This window comes from Phalacrocorax carbo, chromosome 24 (genome assembly GCF_963921805.1).
Source record: "Phalacrocorax carbo chromosome 24, bPhaCar2.1, whole genome shotgun sequence".
NCBI lineage: Eukaryota > Metazoa > Chordata > Aves > Suliformes > Phalacrocoracidae > Phalacrocorax > Phalacrocorax carbo.
This window is the reverse complement of record NC_087536.1, coordinates 6,376,725-6,402,852: the sequence shown is the minus strand read 5'-3', so window position 1 is coordinate 6,402,852 and position 26,128 is coordinate 6,376,725. Positions and strand designations below refer to the sequence as shown.

The 26,128-nt window shown below is 44.3% G+C and overlaps 1 protein-coding gene across 3 annotated transcripts in view; it reads right to left on the bottom strand.

Annotated features, from left to right (window-relative positions):
* UNC5D (unc-5 netrin receptor D) overlaps positions 1 to 26,128 on the bottom strand; it is a 186,653-nt gene that overhangs the window by 51,444 nt on the left and 109,081 nt on the right. For all 3 annotated transcript variants that reach the window (XM_064472594.1, XM_064472592.1, XM_064472593.1), the window contains exons 5-7: positions 4,005 to 4,185; positions 2,990 to 3,157; positions 1,528 to 1,692 (exon numbers count right to left, since the gene is read on the bottom strand). In XM_064472594.1, the coding sequence (XP_064328664.1) occupies positions 1,528 to 1,692; positions 2,990 to 3,157; positions 4,005 to 4,185 (514 nt within the window). The remainder of the gene's footprint in view (positions 1 to 1,527; positions 1,693 to 2,989; positions 3,158 to 4,004; positions 4,186 to 26,128) is intronic.

Genomic DNA, 26,128 nt, shown 5'->3' with positions numbered 1-26,128 from the left:
CCAATGGATATGCTAATCTGCACGCGGGTGGATTCTGGCTTTATCAAGCCCTCTGCAGGGAAGGGCGTTCATTTAGTGTATAGGAAGGAGAAAGGCCTCAGAAAACATGGCGTGATCACCATGTCGGTCCTCAAAAGCTGAGTGAATTGCAGTGCTCACAAATTCTCACTAGTTATTCTTTTTAAAATACAGGGAAAGAAAACAGTCCAAATTTCATTTATGTCCTTTTAAACACCGAAGCTTGTCTGCCTGACACCTCGGAGCTGGAGAGCGGTTCCGTAACCTTGGAAACTTCAAGTAGCTACAGCAAAACTGCTGGGTGTTTCCTCCCTCCAAAGCCAAACATCTTATCTGAAGTATCCGCTGAGGTGTACGTGTCTCTGAAGCCCGAATAAATATGCAGGCTGCTTCTGCCATTAAGAAGTTATTAAAATCTTGGGGCAAAAAAGGGAGGACATTTTGTTTAGAAAATTCTCCTCCTCTTCTCACCGTACCTACCTCGCTGAAGAGCTGGCTGGGCACTGTGCCTTCCTCTCTAAAGCTGCCAGCCAGCACTGGGAAGCTGCCCGTGGGGGAAGGCCCCAGGCACCTACGCTGTGCTAAGCACGTACGTGACGGGGAGGAGCACGAGGCTTAGGATTTACAGCGTGTTCCTTCTGTCAAGTGCATCACACTGGAAGAAGAAAATGACGCTAGGCATAATGTGAACGCATACGGAAGGAAGGGTAACGCAGTACCACAGAAACAAAGAAAGACGACAACTTAAATATAAAATTAAAGAAAAAATAGACATATTTCCGCTCACACCTTTCAGCCCTGGCATTCCTGGTGGCTCCCACGGCTGCCACTAGAAGGCTATGAGGCGACACTCTCACTTCACGGCCAGGGAGCAGCATTCAGAAATTGGGAATTTCTTCTTTGTTTTGAGACCCAGCAGCTGCCCCGCTGTTCTGCAGCTCTACAGCCACAGGGCTGATTTTCTTGGCTCCTTGTTGTTCGTCAATAGCAGCAACTACCAAGTGCCAGATGCTTTCCAGACATTTATGAAGGGCAAATCCTTTCAGAGGGAACTCACCATTGAGTAGATTTGCCTTTACTTAACTTCTATGTTAAAGGCAACAAATGGAGCAAACTTGGTCCTTAACCAGCTCTTGCACCAGCAGCGCTCATGGTGGTACTCTGCCCATTTACGTGCAAGAAAAGGTGGAAGGCTAAGTAGTACCTCCGTGGACTATGTTGTAGCAGGTGGTCATAACTGCACATTGCAAAAAAACTTTACTTGGATTTTCAGAATCATCTGATAATTAATAGGTGAAGCATGTGCTACACAAATCCAATGACTCAGAAACCGCTACGGGTTTCAAACGTCACCTAAACCCTCTGAAAACAACCTATTCTTTCACAGCAGTATTTCGGCCAGACGAGTTCTACTGACACGCGCGTGTGGCGGATACACTACGCTGCCTGGCTTACATTTTCCAGCTTAGGCCGTACCTCCTAAATCCAATCCAGTGCCCCGTTACTCACCTTGAATGCAAAGCCCTTCAGTGCAATTCTCCGACTCCTGGCTCAAGCCCTCGCAGTACTTCCCTCCGTTTCTTGGAGGTGGCGCGATACATTCCCGAACTCTCAGGTGCTCGCATTCCGGGCTGCACACGGACCACTCGCTCCACACCTCCCAGCTCCCATCCACTGAATGGCGAGAAGGGGAAAATAAGCATCGTCACTGCGTATCAGCCTGGTGTAGTGAAGAGGTCCTACCAAGAATACTTGCTTCGTATCTCTCCTCAGGTCACAGCCAGTAAATCAGAGTATAATTCTCAGAAGAAATAAATATAGTTTTATCCGATATGAAGTTCAAATCCAGCATTAGAACGTACCACCCCAAGCATGCAATATGGAAGGTTTAAAATAGCACCAGTATATAACATTTTGCAAATACAGTAAATTAAAGCTGCAGGAGGAAACGCTTCGCCACCTAGCTATTCGCTTCTGATGTTTTGATACAAATTCTACAAATTCTACCTTAAAAGAGGCTGATGTGGCGAGGCCACACATTTTCCCACCAGGGAAATGATGCTGATATTTACAAAAAGAGCAGAGCAGGCCTTGCAGACTTCTGGCTAATGCCCTGAGCAAGGCAGTGGATCAACGTGCGGCTCTGCTGACTGCTTTATAGCTGTCTCTGACCCTGTCCCAAATGAGAAGGGACTCCACAGCTCCCTTCCTTTCTCATGCACAAATCAGATTGAAGAACAGTCAGATGAACACAGAGACACATATAAATAATATGAAATTATTTAAATCCCAGTTCAGGACACGTTCTATCTAAAAACTCATACAAGCTAGAGAAGTTCGCCAGAATCCAGACAAGTTACACTGTGACCACAGGCAACCACAGTCCTCAGAACACACCTGCACGCAATGCTACTAACTTTCTGTGGCTGTATATGTGAGACTCCAACTCCGAAATCAGATAAGGGAGGTCTCAGGTAAACAAATGGGAAAATGAGTACAGCGTCCAGGGATGTAACACCGCGCTCCCTGTATGCCACAAGCTCAATTTTGCAAGGTTAATATATTTGAAAGCAAACTTTTGCAGCTAAATAGTACTTTTAAGTGAAGTTCTCAGCTTTGGTTTCTGTGTTTCTCCTTCTAGCGTTACTAACATCAGCTCCCCTTTCCCTACCCCTCTGCCCACTTACATGATTTTTCATATTGAACCAGTTGCTGTTTTGCTGTTGAGTATTTAGCTACCTTATTTAGCTAGCTTCAGTGGAAGTTAAAGCACTGACAAACTCGGCAGATCAAGGCCCCCTACGCGAGGCTCCGAGCTGTAGTCCGAACAAGGACGCGAGTATTTCCAATTTCCTTTTTGACCTCAGCACGCTCTTCGAAGCACGACTCTCTGTCTGGCAGTTCAGACGGAGGAGCTGTCCCGCCAACGCGACATACAAAGCTACTCCTTAGTAGACTGTGCATATCTCACCAGGGCAAAGAGAAGTGCAGGTAATTTTCTGCACGGACATTCCTTCACAAAATGCACCTCCGTTGAGCGGAGCCGGGTTGGTACAGGTCCGCGATCGCTTCTGCCAGCCCCGACCGCAGCGGGCATTGCAGTTTGACCACTCAGTCCATGACGACCAGCCTCCGTTAACTGCAAAACACAAACATGCTTGAGGTTGCGGAAGGTGTGCTAAGAGACGTCAAGCATCAAATCTGATCAGATCATTTTATTCAGAGGCAGAACTCTGGTTTTACATCCTGCAGGTAAATTCCAAACTGAAGTAGGAGCACTGCTACCGGCCAGCACCCACATACATAAGGGCCACGGTGCCAGAGAACGCAAATGTTTGCCTCGGAAGGGTAATATGCTATGAACTGCAATGACTGATAGGGCCGGGGAGGGAGGCAAAAGCAGGCACCTCAATTCTCATAAAATATGCTTTGCTTAAATCGCATCAAGACTTCTCTGTTTTAAAAAGGGTGATTCAGGAACGCTCTGCCTCCACTGATAAACCGTCACCTGCAGTAATAAACACGGAGAGCAACAGAGGACGGCAGCAAAGCCAAAGTTCTGCTCTTTCGGCCTTCGCTGCGTGACATCCAGATTCACTAGTCAGCGCTTGGACGCTGCAGTACCACGGATCCAATTAAGGCAGCCCTTTATGTGCCTCCCTCGGTGTGTGCTTCAGGGCTTCCTGACACAGGCAAGGCTTATTTATGTGGTTTAGCTTATAATTGGATCTTCTTAATATCTGGAGCAAGGATTGTGCTTATTGACATAACTTCTGGGAATCCATCACAAACACAAACCTCATCATTCTAACCACTAAAAGCAGGCTTGATCCCAGCCTTGAGCAACAGAACTGGAATTCATCAGAACAGGAAGGAGGTTAGCCATTTGATTTACAACCAGTTGTATGTTAAAAATACAAAGTACTCCAGCAATGAGAGTCTAACATACATGTAAGCTTTTCCGTAATCGCTATGTTTCCACTGACCATACACCACAACCGTGGCAGACATGCTCCTCCTCTTGGCAACGATGTTGGCGGCCATGCAGGTGTAGTTCCCCGAGTCAGACAGACGCGCCTGCCGAATGATGAGGTTGTGGTCCGCTCTGGTGTCAATGTTCTCATCCAGGTTAGAATCGATGGGCTCCTCGTTCTTCAGCCATTCCACCTGGAGAGGGATGGAGCGGAGAAGAACATGAAGTAGGAAAAGAACAGATGGAAGTGGGAAAAGAACAGATGGAAGCAGGAAATCTGCAAAATCGTATTTCAGTGATTTCAGCAATAAATGTCATTGTGGTCTTTATTATAAACATCAAGATAAAGCTGAAGCTAGGCTGGGATTCCCCAAAAGGTTGACATTTACAGATTCAGAAAAGAAATAATTCCTATCCTGAAGACCCTAGAGCTCATTAACAAAGGCCCACCAAGTGAAAGGCTAGGACATAATAAAATAACAAATAATAAAAGAACAAAAAGCAAATGGCAAAGAGCTCGTTCAGCGTTGCGAAGGGGTGGATTATAAGGGAAACGCTACTTTTGTTCTACTGGGAGAAAAGGAAGGAAAGATGAGGAAGAAGAGGATAGGGAAAAAAGGGAGAACAATTAATCACACTTTTCCTTGTGGTATTAGGTAGTTAGGAGGCTTTAATACTTAATCCAAGGAATCACAAAGCGAAAACAAAAATACTGGATCGTTCTAGCTGAATATATGTCATTTACCTCCTGGTTCTCTTCACCGTAAGTATTAAAGCTTGAACCTCAAATAATTTTCTTAAATAACTACATCTTGTTATTTCCGCTATATTTGTTCTTGAATCTATAACTGTGTATTTTGTTTTTACTGTAACTAATCATTTATTCAATTATTGCCCTATTTAGGAGAGCCCTTTTGGCTTCTCTAAGAGAATGAAAAAAATGGGGAAAGTCTGTGAATCTGTGAAGCCAAACGAAGGCACCTGATGCCTTGGGCTAAGGACCTCATTAATCTGATAGGGAACTACCTCCTCTGACTCAAGGAGCAGAAAGTGAGACAAGACCAACGGAGATTAGCAGTCCAAGAGAAAGCCAGCTTTCTAATCATTGCCACTGGTTTTTTTCATAAACCTTAGAGGAAGGCGGTATGGGCTACTAACTTAGAAAGGCTGATTTTTATTCCAATGAAATGGAAGAAGATCTCAACTGAGAGAGAATAAGAAATATCTAAAAATACTACTCTTGATACGCAGTGCTTTACATGTTCAAACAATTAGACAATGATCAGTTAAGCTTCGTAACAGACTGGGATGACAGGTAATAAGTATTAATAATTCCACTTTTTTGGAGAAAAATAGGATAAAATCGCTTGACATCATACACAGTGGAAGACCACGGTCATTGTCACGGTCATCGTAACAGATTCCCAATTTTCATAAATATTCTTAAATCAGTGACCATTAGTATTTGTTGTCAAGGTACATAAATACCGTGAAATGCCGTGTATAATATGTTTCAATACATCTTCTCTAGGTCACCAACCACCATATCTCGGAGTATACCCAGGAATTATCTGCAAGGCATTGCTTTACTTGAAACGTTAAAAAAATAGTTAAGGCGTGGTAAGCTGCTGTTACAGAAGTGAAGAATTCAAGAGAGAAGCAGAATCAACAGATTCTATTAAAAGACTGAATAAATGTGAGTTATTTTAATCGCTTTTCTAGACCTGAAGGAGGTATGGGTGTACCCCGAGGTCAAATACCCTTCTCCTCTCCGTTCAGATGAATAACCTCGTTTAGGAACTTGTGGAAGGACTGGGAACTTTGTGGTAATGAGCTCGTGGGTTTGGTAGCTACAGGCATTCATTAGCACGCTGCTCTGCGCAGATGGTCTGCAATTTGTAGATTTTCCAGTTTATAAACAAATCTGCAAAAGCTGACCATCAAAGCCAATTAGATTTCATGGCAGGCAGCAGGTTCCCCCTCCTGCAGCATCAGTCCTTTTGCTTAGCTGGGGACAGAAGGTGCGCGACTGCCACATCCGCAGCGTCTCACGCCCGGCACCACGCAGGCAGCTGGAACTTACCTTGCAAAGAGTCTGCGGCACTGTTATCCTGCACGGTGACTACGGAATTAAATAAAGCGATTATTTTACACATCCCTCAAAAGAGGCATTACCCGAGTAGGAGTACATTGTACATTTTATAGCGGAAGTATTTAAAAGATTTTAGCTCTACGTGCTCTTTTCCTCAAACCGCAGTAACCAAAACCGGTAAGAGAGGCAGAACGTCACCAGCAACGCTTACATTAAGCGTTCAAGACACATCTGTCTCTTTCTGCACTCAAAGCTCTGTCATAGCACCGTTTTGGTTTGGTTTTCCTCTCAAATCTTAACTTTGGGGTTTTTTTTTCCCATTTCTTAATCAACCTCTTTCACAGCAGTTTAGTTTTGGGACCACACGGCTGCACGCTACGCTGCACCTCAGAATCAACATTTAGGGCAAGGTCTCAAGCCGGCGAGTTTCCACGGTAGACCCGCGACATCGAAGGAGGCAGTGCCTGGCCCAGGCACTTCTTCAAGTAAACCCAGAGGAGGCTTTTCACCAAAAGTCTTGCTCTCCGAATTTGCTTTCCTCAGTACTGCGAGGAGATGCAATCGTGCTTCGTCATGAACTTAACACACCCGGCAGCTTCGGCATCCTCATTTCCATTGCTAGAAGCACCCCAGGAAATGGCGTGGCCGGTCGTTGCCTTTCACGCCCCAAGCCTAGTGACACGCTGACGCTCCCGCCTCTACGGGCTGCAGGTGGCCAGGCGCCGCTCCGGAGCTGTGGCCAAACAGCCTCACCAAATCCGGTGATGCTGAACTGTTCCCTTAATAACATCCCTCTGAATGCATTACGTTTCCCTTCGGTCCGAGTAAGACGAGGAACAATCAAGTAATCCATTTACTATTCAGTTTCCCTTCTGCAGTTAACTTTAATACTAATTACCAGAAGGGCTTTCAGCAAAGAAACCAGGAATGCAATTTAAATTATGGAACAGCAGCACTAGCATAAATCAAGTGACAGAAATTCAATGGTCGCAGTCAGAATTAAACTCACTTTATGCGCAGTGTAATGACAAACCAAGTAACACTCAAAGAAATTACAAACACGAACAGTGTTACTGGAGCTCATTATTTCACGAGCATGTATATATATATTAAAAAATATATATAAATAGATATAAACATTTTGCGTTTTGACTCTCATCAGGTCAGGGGCTTTTGCGGGGCGGTGAGGGGGGCGCGGGAGGGTTCAAGGTCCTCACTGCTGTTACACCAGCACTTTGGGCTATTTTTCCTGTAGACAACTTTTCCGGGAGGGAGCACTCCCCGACCCACTGCTACCGAGTGTAGGACCGCAGGGCCTGGTGAATGAAAAACATTTACATTCGTGCAAAGCGTCTGAAAGAATGACAACGACGGTGAAGGGAGAACGTGAAACAGATGGAACATGAACATGAAAGCGTTGAGAGACGTGCGATCAAAAGATGATTTGTAAGGGCACGCGTTGCCTTTTGCGTATCTGGAGGCTTGATGACACTGCGAATACTCATCTCGAATTCCAGCCTCCCCCTTCCTCGAATTAAAACCAGACTTATTCGAACTCATTCGCTGCCTTTGCCTCAGCAGACGAATGATGTCAAAGACGAAGAACTAAGGGATCAATCTATAGAATAAACTGATAAATTTAGAGGAGTCGCGATGATAAAAGGTTGTTGTTACTTGCAGCGATACAACCTTTGGAGAAATTCGGCAGACACACAAAAAGACACAAAAAAAGCCCCAAGCAAAATAAAGGCGACAAAGAAACGTGCAATGCCTCCGTACTGAACTGCAGCGTGCTGTTCTGAACTGCAACCTGCCAGGCCTCAGGAGTAGACTCAGAACTCATCAGCGTTTAACTTTCCTCGCTTTATCATCAGCGGAGGCCATACGTTTGCTGGTAACACAACGAAATATATTTCTTTTAAGAATTAGCCGGTCTGAACATCTTAAATCTTGCACTAGACTTAAAAACTGCTATAATATGACCAAAGTTTATCTAAAGATATCTGGTTTTTTCCCCTGAAATTACATCTGCTCAGAATTAAAATACCCCCATCAATTTCTAACAGAGGCTAATCACGTAATGATCTACACAAGAAATACAGGGGCAGATATGGATTAACTCAGCTCCTACATATTGGGTGGCAGCAGATGAATTAGCATAATCGTAAATTTGTTCCAATTACAGAAAGCAATTATCAAAGATGAGCTTAGAGCATTATCAAAGTAAAATCAGTTAAATACACCATATCCTGGGTAGGCAGGGAGTTAGAAAACTCTTTTTCTTTAAAAACAAAGCTTATCCCAACTCATCCATATTTCTGCCTACTGACAGGACACTGCAACAGCCCGTCAGCCCCACATCACAGGAACACGACTGCTGTTTGAGTCGCTGCAGGTGATGGAGTCTCACTGTGCTTAGTGTGTGCAAAATAAATAATGCAGGCACGTCAGCCGTATTCGGGTACGTATCCGTACAGACGCTACGGACATACGTCTTCCCGCTGCCACACAGCAAATTCAGACGCTCCGGGGAGGCGCAAATACCCGTGAGAATACTGACGGCGGCAGGGACGGGGCTGAGCTAGCGGCGGTAGGAAAGCTCTGGCAAAGGCTGCTACGCTTCCCTCAAAACTCTGCCCGTTGTTTGGGTTATAGTTGTGGCTTCTATGGGAATGGGATGCTCTGCCCCGGACTCTCAGCTGCTTTTGAGCCTGATGGCAGTATCACCGGGAGCATTTTAGTTCGCTTTGGCGGGCATCGCGTTAGGCCTTTACACAGAAACCGTCTGGGTAATTCAAGGAGAAGAGCTGGCTAACTCCAGACGAGGAAATAACACTCTTCTGGCTAAGCGTTGCTCCTCCTTTAGCAGATTTGAGAGGGAGGCCATACAGCTGTAAGACTAAAGAATATTCTTATTTCCAGTAACAGAAATTATGTTTTTGTTCGGTTGGTTTTAATACAAAACTTCTTATTTAAACCTTGAAGATGAGAGTAGGTCAGATATCGGTTACAGGTCTTAAATGATCTGATGCACTAAGAGCTCTTCATCAGTTGCTCGATCTAATTTAAACACCCTGGGAGCTGGCTGCCCGTGACTGAATCGTCTATTCTTTCTAGCATATCTTGTTTGAGACTCTAAAGAGATTTAATACCCGACAGGAACAATTCAACTCAGAGTTCTTGTGGGCACACGTGATAATTTTGTAGGTCAGAAGACAAAGGACCTTGGTGCCCCTGCTTTTAGATTATACTATCCTGCCCTTTAAATACAACACCTGACTTTCTCTGGTCAATAACCAGACTACATATATATCAAAGATAATTTAGTCAGAATGTCAGCTTCCCTTGAAGAGAGAATCAATCGCTTTCTCAAGGCAAGATAAACGCTTCATGATTTCAAGATGGGAAAGGTCAACACCTGACTTAGGGCAGCAGAAATGTTTCTTATAGCACAGTCAATTTACAGACTATAAATATTCTTTCTCTCAGATAGAGAAAGTAGTAAACATGTGCTTAACCTGCCTTTAAACCGATCCGACTGTTCATTATGATCTTGGAGAACAAGCCAATATTTCTATCTTTTGGATAACACTGTTTTGTCCGTCCCAGATTTACTTAATATTTTCAATGTAAGTACAACAGACTAGTGTTTAGAAAGCGTGGTAGAGAATGCAGTGAATAAAGAGGTATATCGCTGCTCGGGAGACTGCAGGTAACTAGGCTAAACACAACCCTCCTCTGGCATCTTACGCCTCCCTTGTGGCGAGGCAGGGACTGCCTTCTCGTGAACCAGACGGAACCAACAGCAGCGCGCCAAGGAGTACGACCGCGCAGCGAGTTTACGACTGACGCTGGAGGCAAATATTTCTCAGGTATCTGGCCACACCCGACTAGACATTAATTTAAAACCAATGACCTGACATGAAGTGCTTTGTGACGCCACATTTTGTCTGTGGCTCATGTATTTCTCAAGCGTTATTTGTTGTGATTTCTTTATTCTCAGATTTCTCCTCCTCCTCCATACATCTGCCTCCTCTAGCTGAAGGTGCACGTGGTCTTGTCACCACTAACGTTAGCTCTAACTTTGCAAGGGTCAGAACCCTATATCTGGTAATAAATATTATCCAAAAAGCCTGTTTAGTGTGAAGCTGTTTAAAGTACCTATATAGGATAAAGATAAATGTGACGATTCCTATGATACAGGGGAAAACAAAGTGTGTTGGAGGGCGGAAGGGGAAAAAAGAGGCAGATGTCTTGACGCATAGACCATTTAAAGAGAAACATAAGAAATAATCTGGAACGTAGGTGCATTTTTGTCTGTGTCCTTTCCCCACAATACCTGTTTGACATATCCATCATCTGTTTTTCAATGAAACAATCCCCACCCCCGCAACTTTCAATAGAGGAATAAAGTTTGCACGTGAAATTTTGGCCTGACAGAACCAAACTATCCAAACTGACAAAAAGCCGTTAAAATAGGTCTGTTAGAGACACCTCTTAATTCTTCTTAGGCTGCTGTAATGACGACTGCAGAACAAGATCTTGAAGCTGATACCAACACCATTTTGCTGTTGCCCGTGAAGGTACTTAATTCAGTATAAATAATACAGAAGGCACCTCTACTTCAGCCTTTAGCTCCCTAAGAACAAAAATAACACTGTTATTTATACAAAAGAACTAGGAGATACCATACTTCCCCCTCTAGAATCTGACTTTACATTAAAAAAGGAAAAGGCTGAGAACTTCTAAAACTCAGAATATATAATTTCTAGCTGAAAGCTTTTTTTTTTTAAACTGGAGAAGAAAACACGTTGGAAGCTGATTTCTTGTCTACAGAAAAGTTTCTTTTAATAGAAAATGTTTGCAGTAGGTTCTCCTCCACATGATTAACAGCAGGTGCATTGGGCTTCTGACGCTTCCTCCACCGACTCCAGCACAAGCCCAGGGAGGCTGTTCCGCGAGGCTAACGGCGGCTTCTGTGAATACTCCCCCCACGCTAACCAGCTCAGGCCTCTGGCTAGAAAGAGTTCTTTCTACCTCATCATTGATTGAGGTCTCATATTCCCCGATCTTTAAAAGCCTTATTAAAAATGGCTTTTTCAGTCACCTATAATGGAAGAGAGCAAGGTACATGCCTTTCAACTCCTTTCAGATCTAGCATGAAACTCCTGTTTCTAAAAATTCAACTGTGCCTAAGCCGGAGAAACCTTCCCGACGTGACGGTTGGAAGGGACGAGCACGGGCAGGGCAGGTGCTCCAATTACAGCGATGCATTAAGATGGCAGCATCTCTTTGTTACAGTTATATTTTGCTTTCTACCCTAAGCCTCGACCAAAGAAGCAGGAGAAGCCTCCATCAGCATAAATCATTGTGGGAGATTAATAAAAAACAAAAGCCAGTTTGCTGGATACAAACCATTCATAACTACCTTTACGATCACAGAGTTCTTTTATCAACACCGTCAAAAAGCATTAATCTTCCTTGCTAGGAGCCTATCGCTCGCAGCACACAAGAAGCAGGTCAACTGTACCTGCAGCATTTTTTTAAATTAATCCACTGCGGGAATACTGTTACCAAATCGTTTAATCACAGCGCCATCATACCGTTCTGGTAAGCATATTTTTCCTTCATCAGATTGAATATATAATCTCATTACATAAATCTGACACCCTGACTAACTCATAAATCAGCCTGGGCTTTCGTTGGCTGTTCTGTGGAAAGCAGCGCAGGAATCTTCTCTCTCATAGAGCCACAGAAGGGTTGCGACCCCCTGCCGCGGGCCGGGACGCCCTCCGCTAGCCCAGGTTGCTCACTTCACTCTTGGAAGAGACAGGCTCAGCTGTCGCAAGAGGAACCATCTGAAAACTCAAGTGCTGCCTGCTGCCACGGCACGTGTCCTTCATCGTTCCGCTCTCCGTGGCACGCAGCGAGCGGATTTGCTACACAAACCTCCGACAGCAAGGGAAGCCGAGAGACGGCAGCCCCTCGTGGCACTCTCGATACCACAGCTCAGGCTCTGAGCTGTGCCCAGTCTGCAACGAGCGTTTTTGTTTGTGCGCTTTAAAATCGCAATCAAAAATTCATCTTGCTGAAAAATCCAGAGAAGGGGAAAAAGGCCAACATGGGAGGGGGTGAGTCAAAACGAACTTAAAATACGCTTTGGAATAAGTATAATGAGAAAAGTGACAGCCTGTACATGTACCTCAATTTATAATGCTGAAGGTGGGCAAGAGTTGACTCAGACATGCTATTTTAAAACATCGCTATAAAGATACATTGCTAAATACGCCATTGCTAATGGTACATTGTCTGATACGGATATAATCAGATCCCCAAATAAGCTTATCTTTATTCCTATTTTTGGAGAAATAAGTATCTAACGTTAATCGGAATATTGTTTTTTACCTCCATGCAAGAATTATGAATGAATCAGCATTAATAAACCCAAAGATGATTATGTGGGCTCATATGGTACTTTTCCAGTGGGGCAGTGCACACAAATGACTTGACTTCAATTATTTTATGGAAAGCAGAAATAAATGATCTAATTGAAACTCAAATCCTAGTCCCCTGGCTATAAAGCTCGGCAATGCAGGTGAGCCGACGAGGCTCATCTAGAGCTTTTCTTTTTCTAGAAACTCAGAATCTAAGGATACCCAGCAATCCACAGATCTGGTTTCAAAAGGGTGCGATGCATGCTCTAGGTTCCTCAGTATGGTGAATTAGGGTGGTTAGAAAGAAACCAACAGCTGAAGGCTCCAGGGAGGGCGCTCACGGTGCCACACCAGTGAGGTTTTATTTGTTTTTCGATGCACAGACATTTGGAAAGTAATTATAAGTGCAGTTGACACTGAAAAACATGTTTTTGGATGAGATTATTGGCAATGACGTTTAGAGTGTTTTGCTACATGGCATCCTGATAGGCAGTGGCACATTTGTACCACATTCTTAGAGATAAGAAAACCATCGCAGAGAGCTCACAGTAATTGAAAACAAAGAGTACAAACAGAGAGCTCTCTCCTCTCGCCCTCCCAGCTGCTTCTGATCGAACGTCACTGCTCAGCGTCACGACAGCCCCGGAGCATCCCGACCCGTGCTTCAGGCTGCTGCTCCCAAGCCAGTTTAGGAGCAAGGCCCAAGCCTTTGCTCAGACAGCACACTAGTGCGCGTGAACACGATCCTGCCTCGAACTGCACGGTCTATTAATTGCTTTCAGTAATCACGCCTGAGATTAGTCAGAGAGTTGTCATTGCTTTGGTTGCTGCGTGGCCGCCTCATCGCGATTATCGCAGCAACTTCTGCGCTCCTGTTCTGTACGTTACAGCAAACAAGGCTACAATTTTACTGTTCTCAAGAGTTCTGGTGAGTCACTAATACATAACGTTGCTCTTTTATGTTAGCAGCGTTCAGCTACGATAATCTCAAGAATGTAACTGTGAGATATTACTAACAAAAACATCCTTTAGACCCATTAATGAATCACCTTTTTCTACACCCTGGAAAAAGTATTTAAACTCAAACTCTATAAAGAAATACATTCGTTAGTTAACAAACGTAACATCTACGCTGTGTCACAGGTGCACACTGAGCACCACACTCACAGCTTACCGCTCTCTTTTAATTGCAAACAGTGGTAGAAGAAAGGTATTGCTCCATGTCCAGAGGTAACCTTTCATGTTACAGCATTTCAGTTTCACAGTACTCTGATGATCTGCATTCCAGGTTCTGAAAGGACCAGCACAAGTATCTTGCACCAGCAGAATCTGGATAGAGAGAACCCTCACTACACCGGACATAAAAGGCATCTTGTGAAAAGAAACACGACTAGAAAGTGCAGTAACAAATATGACTGCTAATCTGAGGTTATTAAAGATCTTGAAATTGGTACCTACCAGTGGGTGTTTTCCCATACCAGGTCAGTTGGGTACGTTGAATATTTCAACCTATCAACAATCTTTTCAACAGAAACAGCATAATTTTATTTTATTTTTTTTTTAAAAGATATGTTTGTTTTCCCTTTCCTGTAAAGTTACGGGATCTATCTATAAGAGGTTACATTTTCTTCTTAGAAGGTTATGTTTGTAGCTCTAGGTGGGGCTCCCAATAGCTACAGTAGGTCAAGACACCATATAATTATTAGATGGGGCTGCTTTCCTTTGGCCCCATAGTGATAACCATCAAGGCCAGCGCAACGGCACTGTAACTGCGTACATACGCACGCGCACCCCTCTCCATACACAGAGAAAGGAAAAAAATGCGTTTGCGTTAGTCCATTCAGCGCATGTGTGTGTTGGTGACGGGATTCAGGAAACAGCCGTGTTTGGAAATACACAGTTAGACCAAGATTTGGATAGGAACAGGGAAATCATAAGAATCTCGGCAAAAACCGAACATAAGGGCACGTACGCATCTCCCTTGCTTGTGGGAGAAGGCAAGCGGGTGATCAGGAAGGATCAACATACCTGGGGGCTCCTCAGCTTGAGAGGGAGGCAGTTGGTCGAGGAGCTCCCTTAGACATCAAATGGAAATTCAGTTGCACAGAAACCACGAGAATAAAAAGGAAAAGCGCGAACAGCTTCAAGGGCGACTACAAGGCTACGGGAAAATAATACTACGAGCGCATGGGTTCGTCACAAGATACTCACGTTCCAGCAGCTGACATTTGAATCTGCACTGAAGTGTATAGATATGGAAACACTTTACCCCAAGGACGTCTTGCGTTTTCCCCTCTCGGTTAGAGCACTGGCCACAACTGACAGTAAACCAGCTGCTCTTGCTGCGACTGCGAGAGAGCAATTTAGCAAAACGGGCGCTAGTGCGAGAGGATCACAAATCGCTAACGCAGCCTGTTTTCCTTCCTGCAAGCTGTGCCCAAGAGACAGCCCTGTCCCGCTGTCAGCGGCGCTCCCCAGAACCCGCGCCCAGCCTAGAACTGCCTCCTAACAGATGGCTCCCGCTCCCGCTCAGCCCTCCCCGCGGCTCCTCAGGCGCCCTCCTCGCGCTCCAGCACAAGCTGTACCACGCGTTCCTGACGTCTGCAACGACTTTGGCTCGAAAAAAACCAAAACCAGTTCTAAGAGAAGCTTTCCCTGTAGCTTTGAAGGCGTTACGTGTCCTTCCTGCCTGGTTCTGAATGCATAAAGCGGGGAAGGTTTGAGACATGCTCTGCCATGCTCCTCTTTCCCCACGACCCTTGCGGCGTTTCCTTTCACAACAGCCCGCTCCCTGAGCAAAAGACCCCACGTCTCTGAGTTCTGCTTGCCCACACGACGTCGTGAGGGCTGTGTAACCGTACGTAAGAACGCCAACAATCAGAGGGTAACACAGCCTCCTGCCAGAGAGTCCATCCTTCTGCTCACAAACCTCTGCTTCCAGCACTCGGACTCAGAAGTCGGAATCCCACTGAAGAGGGAACGTGAAAGTACTGCACAGAAGCGCTACGTGCTCTTCGCAGCAACGCAGCGGGTTCGCGGCGTAATGAAGTTATAAGCATCAGGAGATTGCCAAACATGCTGAAGGTCTGGCCTCCAGGAATCAGGGACGGAAAAAACAACCAACCTCCGAGGCGCCAGCACAGCACTAGGAAATAACCACAGCCGTCATTCCTCCTGCTGCCCACAACAGCAGGCCACTACTAATAAAGCCTCCGACTCGCGTTTGGTCAAAACGTACACCACGGTCCAGTTTCCAAATCCTCGTAGGACCCCTTCACACAATTACCTTTATTATTTATAATTATAAACGTAATGATAAAGTCTTTAACTTATCCTTTCATGTTCAAGCATTCAAAATTAAGAACATTTCTGAAAACAGTACCAGAAAAATATACGCCGCTGCAAACAGTACATCAAAAAAAAGAAAAGCCCCAAAGCACGTATCTTTATAAAAAGGAATTATCTATTCAGGGGAACTACAAAGTTATTTCACTCCCCCCCCGCCCTTATTTTAGCAGTCTAATTCAGAAGTGTTTTGCTCCAGCATTTCTATTTCACGACCTCACTAGCTCCAGGGTGTACTGATTTACTTAGAACAAGTCAAATCCCAGAAGGAAAACATTTTTTTCTACTGGAGGAAAACACAGTACGCAGTTCACTTGCTTGCATGAAATCCACAGCAGATATCCATTTTAGAGAGAACATCCAAGGATTTTTTCAAATAAAGGGTACATGTGCAGGAGCTAAGATGCTTCCAATAGCTGCAAATGTACAAAATCAGCAAAAGAGGCACCTGGAGATACCGCTAAAGAGACAAGGAGAGCGCTGACAAATGCCATTGTTTCCAATAACTGGTAGAGGTGAAAAATGAAGTGACAGATTTAACGCATTCAAACAGCGCAGCGGCAGATGAATGGAGGGAGAAGTATAATCTCAAACTGCATATTAGTATGGCCAAAGGCAACAAACACAGCGTAAGCGTTCGCCCCCTCTCCGGTGGCTGCCCTCAATGGGAATGAAAAAGCTGCAGCAGCTCCTGGCTAGCGGAGCCGCTCCCCGCTGCAGCTCGGCGGAGCTCTGCGCGCTCGTGGTAAGGCACGGCAGTTCAGACCACGCTAAATACCTCTTCGCTTCCAAGGTAAATCACAGAATGTGCTTACCTGGAACTTAATTCTTGTTTCACTAAACGATGAACACGTATCGGAAGCAGGGTTGGCGTATCGGGTACTTCTGCTGGCCAGCAGACGTTGCAGTGAGGAACGACTGCTCCAGGCACACAGGCACCATCTTAGGCACAGGTGTGAAAACAGGCCATTGGAAAAAAAAGCATTACACAGACAACACGGGCTCCCCACAATGTTTCAGAGCTGCCAGTGCCCAAAAAAGAGCATCCAAAATATATCCAGGTCAATGTTAAATAGCTTAACAATAAAGTTTTTAAAAAACGTTATAGCAATGAAGCAAAACGGAACAAATAAGCTCCCCCTTACCCGAAGCTGCACAACCAGACGTCCCAGTTTATGTAACTGGTTGTCTTGTGCCGAAATGCGTACAGCTAACAAAACCGGCTAAAACATCTAACATATTTAAAAGACTACCAGTTCTATGCCAAACCACGTCCTCCTTACTCCCCGCTTACACAGAATAACTGTGAAATCCAAGGCTTTTTATTTTAGCATATTGAGCAATAGCGTTCAAGTGGTTTTTACAAGCACCGATAATCACAAGCCTTCTTTGCCTTTGAAACCCGCTCTTTGTCTGAGCCACCACAGAGCATTACTCCAGGCTCCGCACCCCGTGTTACCACTGCTGCTGTACTGCCTAACGCAGGATCTCGGCTGAGACAAAAAAGAACAACAGTTCAGGGCATTGAAGATGAAGTACTGTCGGACAAAAGACAAAGATAACACTGAAACAGACATTTCTCGCGGGCAACAGGTGATGAAGGGCAAGGAACGAATACGAGATGTGACCAAAGAGGAACCACCACAGAAAACAAACTAAATCTTGATTCTGTGTTTGTGTTGTCCCTGCTTCTAGGGAGCAGCCACAGGCTTAAACAAAAAGGCTTTAATTGAGCAGATGTTTTCCAGAATGAAGAGGCCCTACATAGTTAGATCGTCATGTTCTGAACACAATCAGTCCTGACCAGTGTGTCATGTATTGTCCGTAATAACAGCATAACGTCAGAAAAATGAAGAAGTTGCTCTTGAAAGGATCTGAACTGAACAGGGCGCACTGGTGTGCCTCTGCGTGTGCGTGCAACGGAGAGAAACGGCAGAATTTTAAAACGCAGAGCAAATAAAATTGGAAAAGAAATTACCAGAACAATTAATCGAGCAATGATGAGTTACCCACCGCATGGTTTCAGTAGAGCAGAACGAACATTTAGAGGTTGCTCTGTTTCGTCCGGTAGGGTATGATGAGAACTGATAAAGGGATATTAAAGGGAAGGTAATTTGATACTTCTAAAGTCTGTATGGACTCTTCAGTAGAATTTTATGTTCTAATTGGGTTCAAAACCGCCTTATCCACACACGCAGCCATTCAGTTTCCTTAGCCTAGGAACTGCTGCTTTAATCTGCGGTGTTTTTCACCTTACGTACGGTGTTGGAGAGCGTCTAATAAAAAAAAAATCTGAGTTTCTTTGGATGCTCGGAGGAGTAACAGGGAAAAAAAAAAGCAGTAATGATGTACATACCTGGAAGAAATATCTATCTTCCCCAGCTAACTGAATAACTGGTCCTCAGACTGCAAGCAGTGCTGTAGTTAACAGAACCTTCACTCCCCAAAGACTCACTTAGACAATTAAGTCTATGAAAAATCATGATCTGTTCAAGGATTCACACAATGTGGCATTCATATATGCGTAGTTACTTCTAAAGTGGTACCTGTACTTCATAATTCCTTACTACTTTATGCCAAAACTAATCTTATATACAATTCTACATGGAAAACACTCCTAAGTTAGATATTTGTGCAATTCTTGACATCTCCAGAAGATGCTGTGAGATATATGTGAACTGTCATTAAAATGCTGCTTCTAGAATAGGGGATTTTTTCCCCTGAAATGCGGGTATTTTAAATCAATAACTCATAAACAGCAACACCATGGAGTATACCTACCAATTCAACCAGAATATTTTAAGATCTTACATTTGTCAGCTGGCCGTCACCCAAATGACATGAAGGTTACACGTGCCCTAGTGTAAGTGTAGCACCTCGGAAGAACTTATTTATCATTTTAATACCTTTATATATTAGAAGTCCAACCTGCCAACCATCGTAACGTAGCAGGGACTATTTCGAGGTGGATGCATCTGTTTAGAGACATTAGCAATTACCATTAAGCTTGGATCTGTGATATGACCGATTTCTCTTCCAGAAACAATGCTCCTCGTTAACAGTCTGGAGTAGTGCTGCAGCGGTAGGCTGAAGCTCTGAGGTGTAAGACAACGTCCCCTCCCGCGGAGGGGAGGCCCTTTAGAGACCTCAGAGCGCTGACGGCACGCGTGCTACCAACCGATGCACAGGAGCGGCCCGGGGTTCTGCAGCGTTGAAACCGACTTCTCGTTATTAACAGTAAGAATTAAGAATTTGCATAATTCCCTCAGGAAGCAAAAGGAATTTGTTTCACTGTTCCAAATGCAACGTCATCTAATTTTGTCGTAGCGAAGTTAACTATTAAATTGCTTACACCTTCCCATAACTTCATGATTTTAAAAACATGAATGTTGGCTGCAGTGGTGGCTTAAAAGTAAACCCAGTCTTTAGAAAGAGCTTACATGTAGATAAATAATCGTTGAGACATGTTGCACATACCCGAGCTCAGTCTTGAAAGTGAAATGTCTTCGGTGAAAAATGAAACGCATTTATTGTATTTGTAACTAAAGTACCTTAAAAGTAAAGCAAATATTGATATTCCAGACACAAGACCCAAGATCTATAACTAACGGTATAAAACGCATGCTGTTTGCATTTAGTAATCATACTCTGTTTTCTATAACTAGAAACAAGATTCGTTGAAGACTATAATTCACCAGCCTTTTTTGCCATAGTGTTTTACTACAATACCATTATCCTGCCATATTACATTTTACTGTATGTGTAAAAGTCCCATAAATACACAAGCCTACGTAAAATAGGCAGCAATGACGCTCGCTGCTTTTGGAATACTTGCAGCTTTTGAATTTTATGCGGGTTTCACATTTTGTTGATGTGTTTGCAATGGAATACGTACTGCCCAGAAGAGAAATGATCTTACATTTCCATTAAAAGCTATAGCAGTAAATAAACCATCAGAACTCACGCAGATATTCTCTGGAACATCTACAGCAGTCCATTAAAATGTCAAAATCTGTGTTAAACATTTGAAAAAGTAGCACTGGCTGCAGCACATTTAAAACTTAAATATATGCATATATTAAGCGATAAAGATATTTCAGAGTATTCCACAAGCCTCTGCAGAGCACTCAACACAAGTTTACACTCATCAGTAATCGTTTAGCACAACAGCTGCCCTTTTATTACAAAAACAAAAAAACCCAAACCACCCCAAAATCAGGCAGTAGATGTAGAAAGATGTAGAAAGAGCTGCAAGTCACTACTAATGCTCAAATATGAGCTACTCAGGGATTTAGTCTCAGAGTATTTATGTACAATAAAAGGGATTTAGAATAAATTTTAAGGTCAGCTTCTGCACCTCGTGCGTCAGAACGGACTTCAACGCTGCCACCCATCAGGCGGTTCTCGCTGGGAGGTGGCTCTCCTGAGCCACAAAACCACAGGCCTCGCGTTCAGCACTGTACGAACTGCAGCATTGCTCTAGTGAAGATGAGCAGAGACTAGTAAACTAAACATTTTTAAGTTTTGTTTTTACTTATTTGAAAGCCCGAGGTTTATAAACCCTGAGCTTTAATCTCATGGGTTACACGGCACTTCAAGACGAAGGGACTGGCATTCCTCAGGAGCAGCACAAATCCACAGCAACCACCACCGAGGACAGGATTTATTCCATTCACCACAGGCCAACTGTGCGCATTTCAAGGGCAGCTTTAGAAGGTGCTTCTTTCTACAGGACTATCAGTTTCACACCCTTCTTCAAACGTAAGGCATACTAAGTTCACACCAAACCCAGATGTCGGGAAGGTGATGGAAGCTCCTTCTCATGGTTAATGCCAGTACGGAATAGGGACGCTCCCTATCCAATCAAAGCACCATTTAAAAGCCCGATTGTCAAGTCCTCTGAATTAAACAGGAACAACCTATGACAGCTTGAGAAATGTAATGCCCTTTTGTCACTGGTGGAAGATTCAGTAGCATCATCATCACTATCAAGAACCAGACAGTAAGAAGGAATTACCAGCAGTGAACTAGAGAGGATGTTATAATTTATTCTGTTTGCTGACTCTGTCGCAAACCACCAGGATCTATTCGTCATATTGATGCCAGATGCTACACCTAAGCTGGTACAGAGCTGCATTATCTGACAGAGTCAAGTTGTCCGAATTCTTCATTGTTTCACTTTGAAAGTAAATGATTGTGTCACTGAGAGGCAGCGGCTCCAGTGCTCAGTATGCTCTTAAAATTAATAGAAAGAAAAATACCCTTTGGCAAGAGTACAGGAAACCACTACGGTATGATTAGGGTTACCAACCTGCCAGCGTTATGGATATGAAACCTTACCGAGTTGCTTTATATAGCCAAGGTAATAGGTATGAACAGCACTGTATCATGTTAATGGCAGGACCGTAATACATGGAAAATAGCGGTACAGCATGTATTTCTCCAGAATGAGGGCTTAATACCTATTTAGAAACTCGCATCTTGCATCTCCATTGCTTTGCACTTTGTGTATCGATTTAAGAGTGAGATCTGTAACAAGCAGCTGGGGGACCCAGCCTGGCTGGCTGGCTCAGGGACGCGGGCGTGTCTAACTCCTCCAAACATCCTTGCGAGCCTACGTGCAAAGGGTTACAGAATCCTGGATAATGCGTTAGCATCTACAACCCTTATCGTCAGGCTGTACGTGGCATCGAGGGCAGGATCGCACTTCAGTTTCCTAGCCCTCCAACCTGAACCCCGCAAAGGCTCTTTTGCGCCGTAGGGGCCCCGAGGGAAGTCAGCTTTATGCTGAAGGTGAACAAAAGAAAAAGGACCCCAAAGAGTATACGCTTTAGAGACAAATCATTTAAAGGCAGAGGAGGAAGGAGCAGAAAGTATTGAACAGAATGAAGGAGAGCCTGAAAATGCTAGTACTCGGCGTATACACGAAGAGCAGCCAGCTTGCCAAACGCAGTAAAAAGGAGGATCTGTTTTTGATGTCTTGCCCCCGGCCCACCCCCAAAAAGAAAAGCTTCAAGAAACTGAAGAGAACACAGACTAGAGAAAAACTATTTAAAGAAAGAATAAAACTAAAGGTCAGCTGAGAAGATAAGGAAAGAATATGTCAGGAAATTCACTTGAGAAGGTGTATAGGAGAAGAAAGAAAAAGTCTTATATATTATACTCTATCAAATGGAGCACTGCTTAAAATAATCAGAATTACACAAACAGAGGCAAAATCAATCTATACCACGTGTTGACTGAAGCTCCAACTTCAGCGCGTTACTACTTGCGGGATTCCAAGACGGACAGCACAATCGCCTCTTGATAAACCTTCTCCCAGGATTGGGATGCACGAAAAGAAAGTACCTGAGAACTTGAGAAGCAGGGGTGGGGGAGCAGAGAGACCCCGGAATGCCATTAGGCACTATGCGACACCTTCTCTCTTTTTTAAAAAGGGCTAAGCTATGCCTCTTTTGCTCCAGCCAGTCTTCATTTCACATTTTCAAGGCTGAACCGTACCCATTTATAAGCCACATGCAGGACTTAAGAGCCTTGGCTAGAGCTAAACGCAGAGTATATTTTATGCAAGGCTGAAGGTTAAGTATGCGCTCTAAGAGTCATCTAAAACCCGTGTGATACTTCCTTAGCGTGAAACAAAGGAGTACACGATGAATAACTGCTGTGTCTTCCTAGGAATAACGCAAAGTAATAAAATAAACTTACACAACAACAATAAACAAGAACAAACACATCTACTGAAAACATAGCACTGTGCGCTGGAAAAACATCATACACCCCAAGTACGAGAAGCACTTGACCTCAATAACACGGTGAACTTCTAACAGCAGCGGCAGCTATAGCGGGGGCTGGCTGCCCACTAGGACGAGAACCTGCGGCTGTACCTGAGAGATGAACTGATGGGCTACCCGAGCTCACAGAGCCTGGCACGTAGCCGTGCGCCCGCCCAGGGTGCCCCCACGACCGAGCAGGCACCCAGTACCTCCGCCAGGCTAAGCTGCTCGCGCCAGACCCGTACTTGTTTGAGCTGCGGTAAAGGTTTCTTTCTAATAACAGAAGTTTGTGTATGAAGGGAGGCTTCTGGTAGGTCGGACTAGCAGATAGTGCATCACGTATTATGTCACCATCAAATACACTGCTTTAAATAATGTCTTTTTAATAAAGTGAAGCCCTTCTTTCCTTCACAAATTTCTTGAAAATGCACCCAAAACAAGCAGCCGTATACAATGAGCAAGGTTAGTCTCGAGAAGAGATGCAGATCAGCAGCAGCAGCAAGGCTAAAGACATTGCTCTGGCAAACTCAATATTCAGCTCCCCGTTTTCTGAGAGGAGAACTCAGCCCTGCCGTTTTTTCTCATTTTCATCCCGCCAGTGACAATCGGAGGCACCTCCTCTGGTAGCCGTGGAGTGAAACAGTCTCAGCACCACAAAACTTGGGTCCAGAGATCCGAGCCTAAGGTACCCACCTGGCAGCCTGACGAAAATGACCAGCAGGCAAGGACTCATCAGAGTTTAGCCGACTCCTACGCTATGCGACAGCTGCCTCGCTGCACGCACTCCAAGCTAAATGAGGCCTCTGTTGCACACAATTAATAACCGTATCTATGGGGCGAATCTGTTGTGGGGATTGAAAGCCAGAAATGCCTCTTCCCTAGTCCAACTCTGCATCAATAGTGAAAGAAATGGCTCTGGTCCCATCAAGCCTGTGCCAGCAGAGACTGTTATATTTAAATCAACATTTGCCACAGCAGGGGATTATCAGATGCTCTACTTAAATGCTGGATTTTCCTTTTTATTTTGCTGTTTAACTCATAAAAAACTGAATTTATTTGGGTCGGGTGCTGATGCCTGCGAGCACAGCTGCTCACCAGCTCCGTCTCGCTTGCCACGTCAATGCATGAGAAGAGGAGTTAAAATCTTTTTCCAGTCTGCCTAGTGTCAGGGTTTGGTTTTTTACCTTCTCACTGCCGTGGCAATGCACCCAGAATGCCCCAAACCCTCAGCGACCTCCCAAAGCAGAGCTGTGCAGAAGCTTCCCATGTTTCATTCCACACAGAGGCAACCTCTGGAGATGGGAAACCTGCTAACAAAGGCTGCTCAGACAGAAATACGGGGTGACTGACGACACCGACCTGGACCTGCATATCAGCTGAAAGGCAGCCCGGTCTCGGAGCAGAGCACGGTGCGCCACGAGGTGCTGTGTGGTATCACCACGTTTAGAGGTAGGTGCCTATCCTGCCCGTGCAGAATTCAAACCGGTTTCATAATTTGCTGAGACTGTTTAAACCATTTGAAAGTGTAAAACAGCAAGTAATGCCTCAGTTACTCAGTTTTCTTGACTGCTGTTGCCACGTGAGGTTTTAGTATTAGTAAAATCAGGCACATTCAATAGTATTTCAAATTGTAATCAAATTCTTGGAAAGAGAACGCAGATTTAGAGAGATGCTCCTTTATATGTCTCTTACTTAAGACCTAGCTGACACAAGCAACTGAAATTTGCTGCTAAATGAGTCAAGACAGCAGAGTGCGTTTCAAAGCAGCATTAAAATCAGTGCTTGCCTCAGCAGGATTTGGTGCTCCTGATTCATGCCCGTATAACATTAAAGGTGAATTAGAATACTGCCATTCTTTATTTGTGATCTTCCCTGATTGTTTGCTTTCACAAATTGTTATTCGGCTTAAAGTGCATTTACTAAAACTGAACTGTACGAGCGTGCAGAGATTAGACACCGGCACAGGAGCTTCCATTATTTGTAAATTAATTTATACAAGCCAAGTTTTAAGCCACATACAGTTCAGATACATTTAAGCTATAGATCCGTACCTTTAATCCATATTCTCCTAACTCCTCTCATACGTATTGTGTGCAGAAATTAATGCCTATAAGCAAACTTCATCTGGGTATTTTCATTGCTGCTGGCGATGAGATACGGAAGCCTTACTCATTCTGGAACGGGGTAGAAGCAGAAATTTCTCCCAATAAAACTAAACCTGATCTAGAGGAATCCTCTCTAGGGAACCTCTCTGAGATCTGGTCCGGGTCGCTGTATGATCTCTGTGTCACCCCTGCTGCCCCACCCCAAAAATAAATTAAAAAAAGATAAAAAAGTAGGAATACTGAGAGGCACCACTGGCAAAGACGCTGACTGTGATGACAGCTCAGGAATTCTCAGATGGGGACCCCTAACGCTGCTACTCGGTTAAACACTTTTTCCTGCACAAAAGCACAGCGAGGGGTTGCCACTGATGGCACATAATGGCATAAACATGCCCGGGAAACGCTGATATATTTAGTAACAAGTACTTCTGCCTACCAAGAACTACTGAGATCCACTCACTCGGTTTAAACAAGGAAACATTAGCAGTGGCTAAAACCACTGAGCTGAAAATATGTGAGGAGTAACTAGAAATGTGGAAAGGAACAGTGGGCAAGAAAGGCGATTCTGAGGAACCGGCGATGCCAGCCACCACTGAAAAACAGCGCCGCTTTCCCCTTCTTGTAGGACTAATGACAGGAGTTTTCAGACTAAGCTATGGTGTAGATGAAGAACATTTACTTTTAATACTTCTGTCCTTAGATTTAAGAAATCTTCAGCACCTCCAAGCTGCAGAAAAACAATTCCAGAGATGAAGATTTACGTTCTTGATAATGGGGCAAGCTCACATAAATAACTGAGCTGAACTTAAATTTCATTCCAGTTGTAAAGTGCCTGCCTCTGACTGAGCCGCACTGCGTGATTAGCGGTTTGACTATGTCAGTCATTCACAGCCGTTGTCAGAAATAAATCGCTAGATGAACTCGTGGCTACGGCAAGCACAGAAACGGTTGCTCTTTGGGAAAATCGAGTTCCTGAACTTCTGCACTTGATGGAATAATCAAAATCTTCCCGAGGGATTCAGGCAGATATTGGCATGGTAACGTGCACGGGGCTGGCGTGTCCTATCCGTTTTGTTTTCAGTTTGCAGTTCCAGGTCCGTGCACAGTAGGGATGAAACAAACAAACAAAACCAACAATGCCACCATTAGCATCTATTTTGCATCTAATGAAACAGAAGATGAGCCTCTTTGTCCGTAGTTATTTCAAGCCTTATGTTTTCTTCTAGGGCTTCATCCAAACTCTAATGAAATAAATTCTTGGATCCGAACCAGAGATTTGCTGCCAGCACCGGGATTTGAAACCTTCTACACTTCTCAGTACCCACATGACAGTTATTGAGCAAGACTTACTGGTGATCGCAGTTATTTCTCATCCACGCGTCTAACAG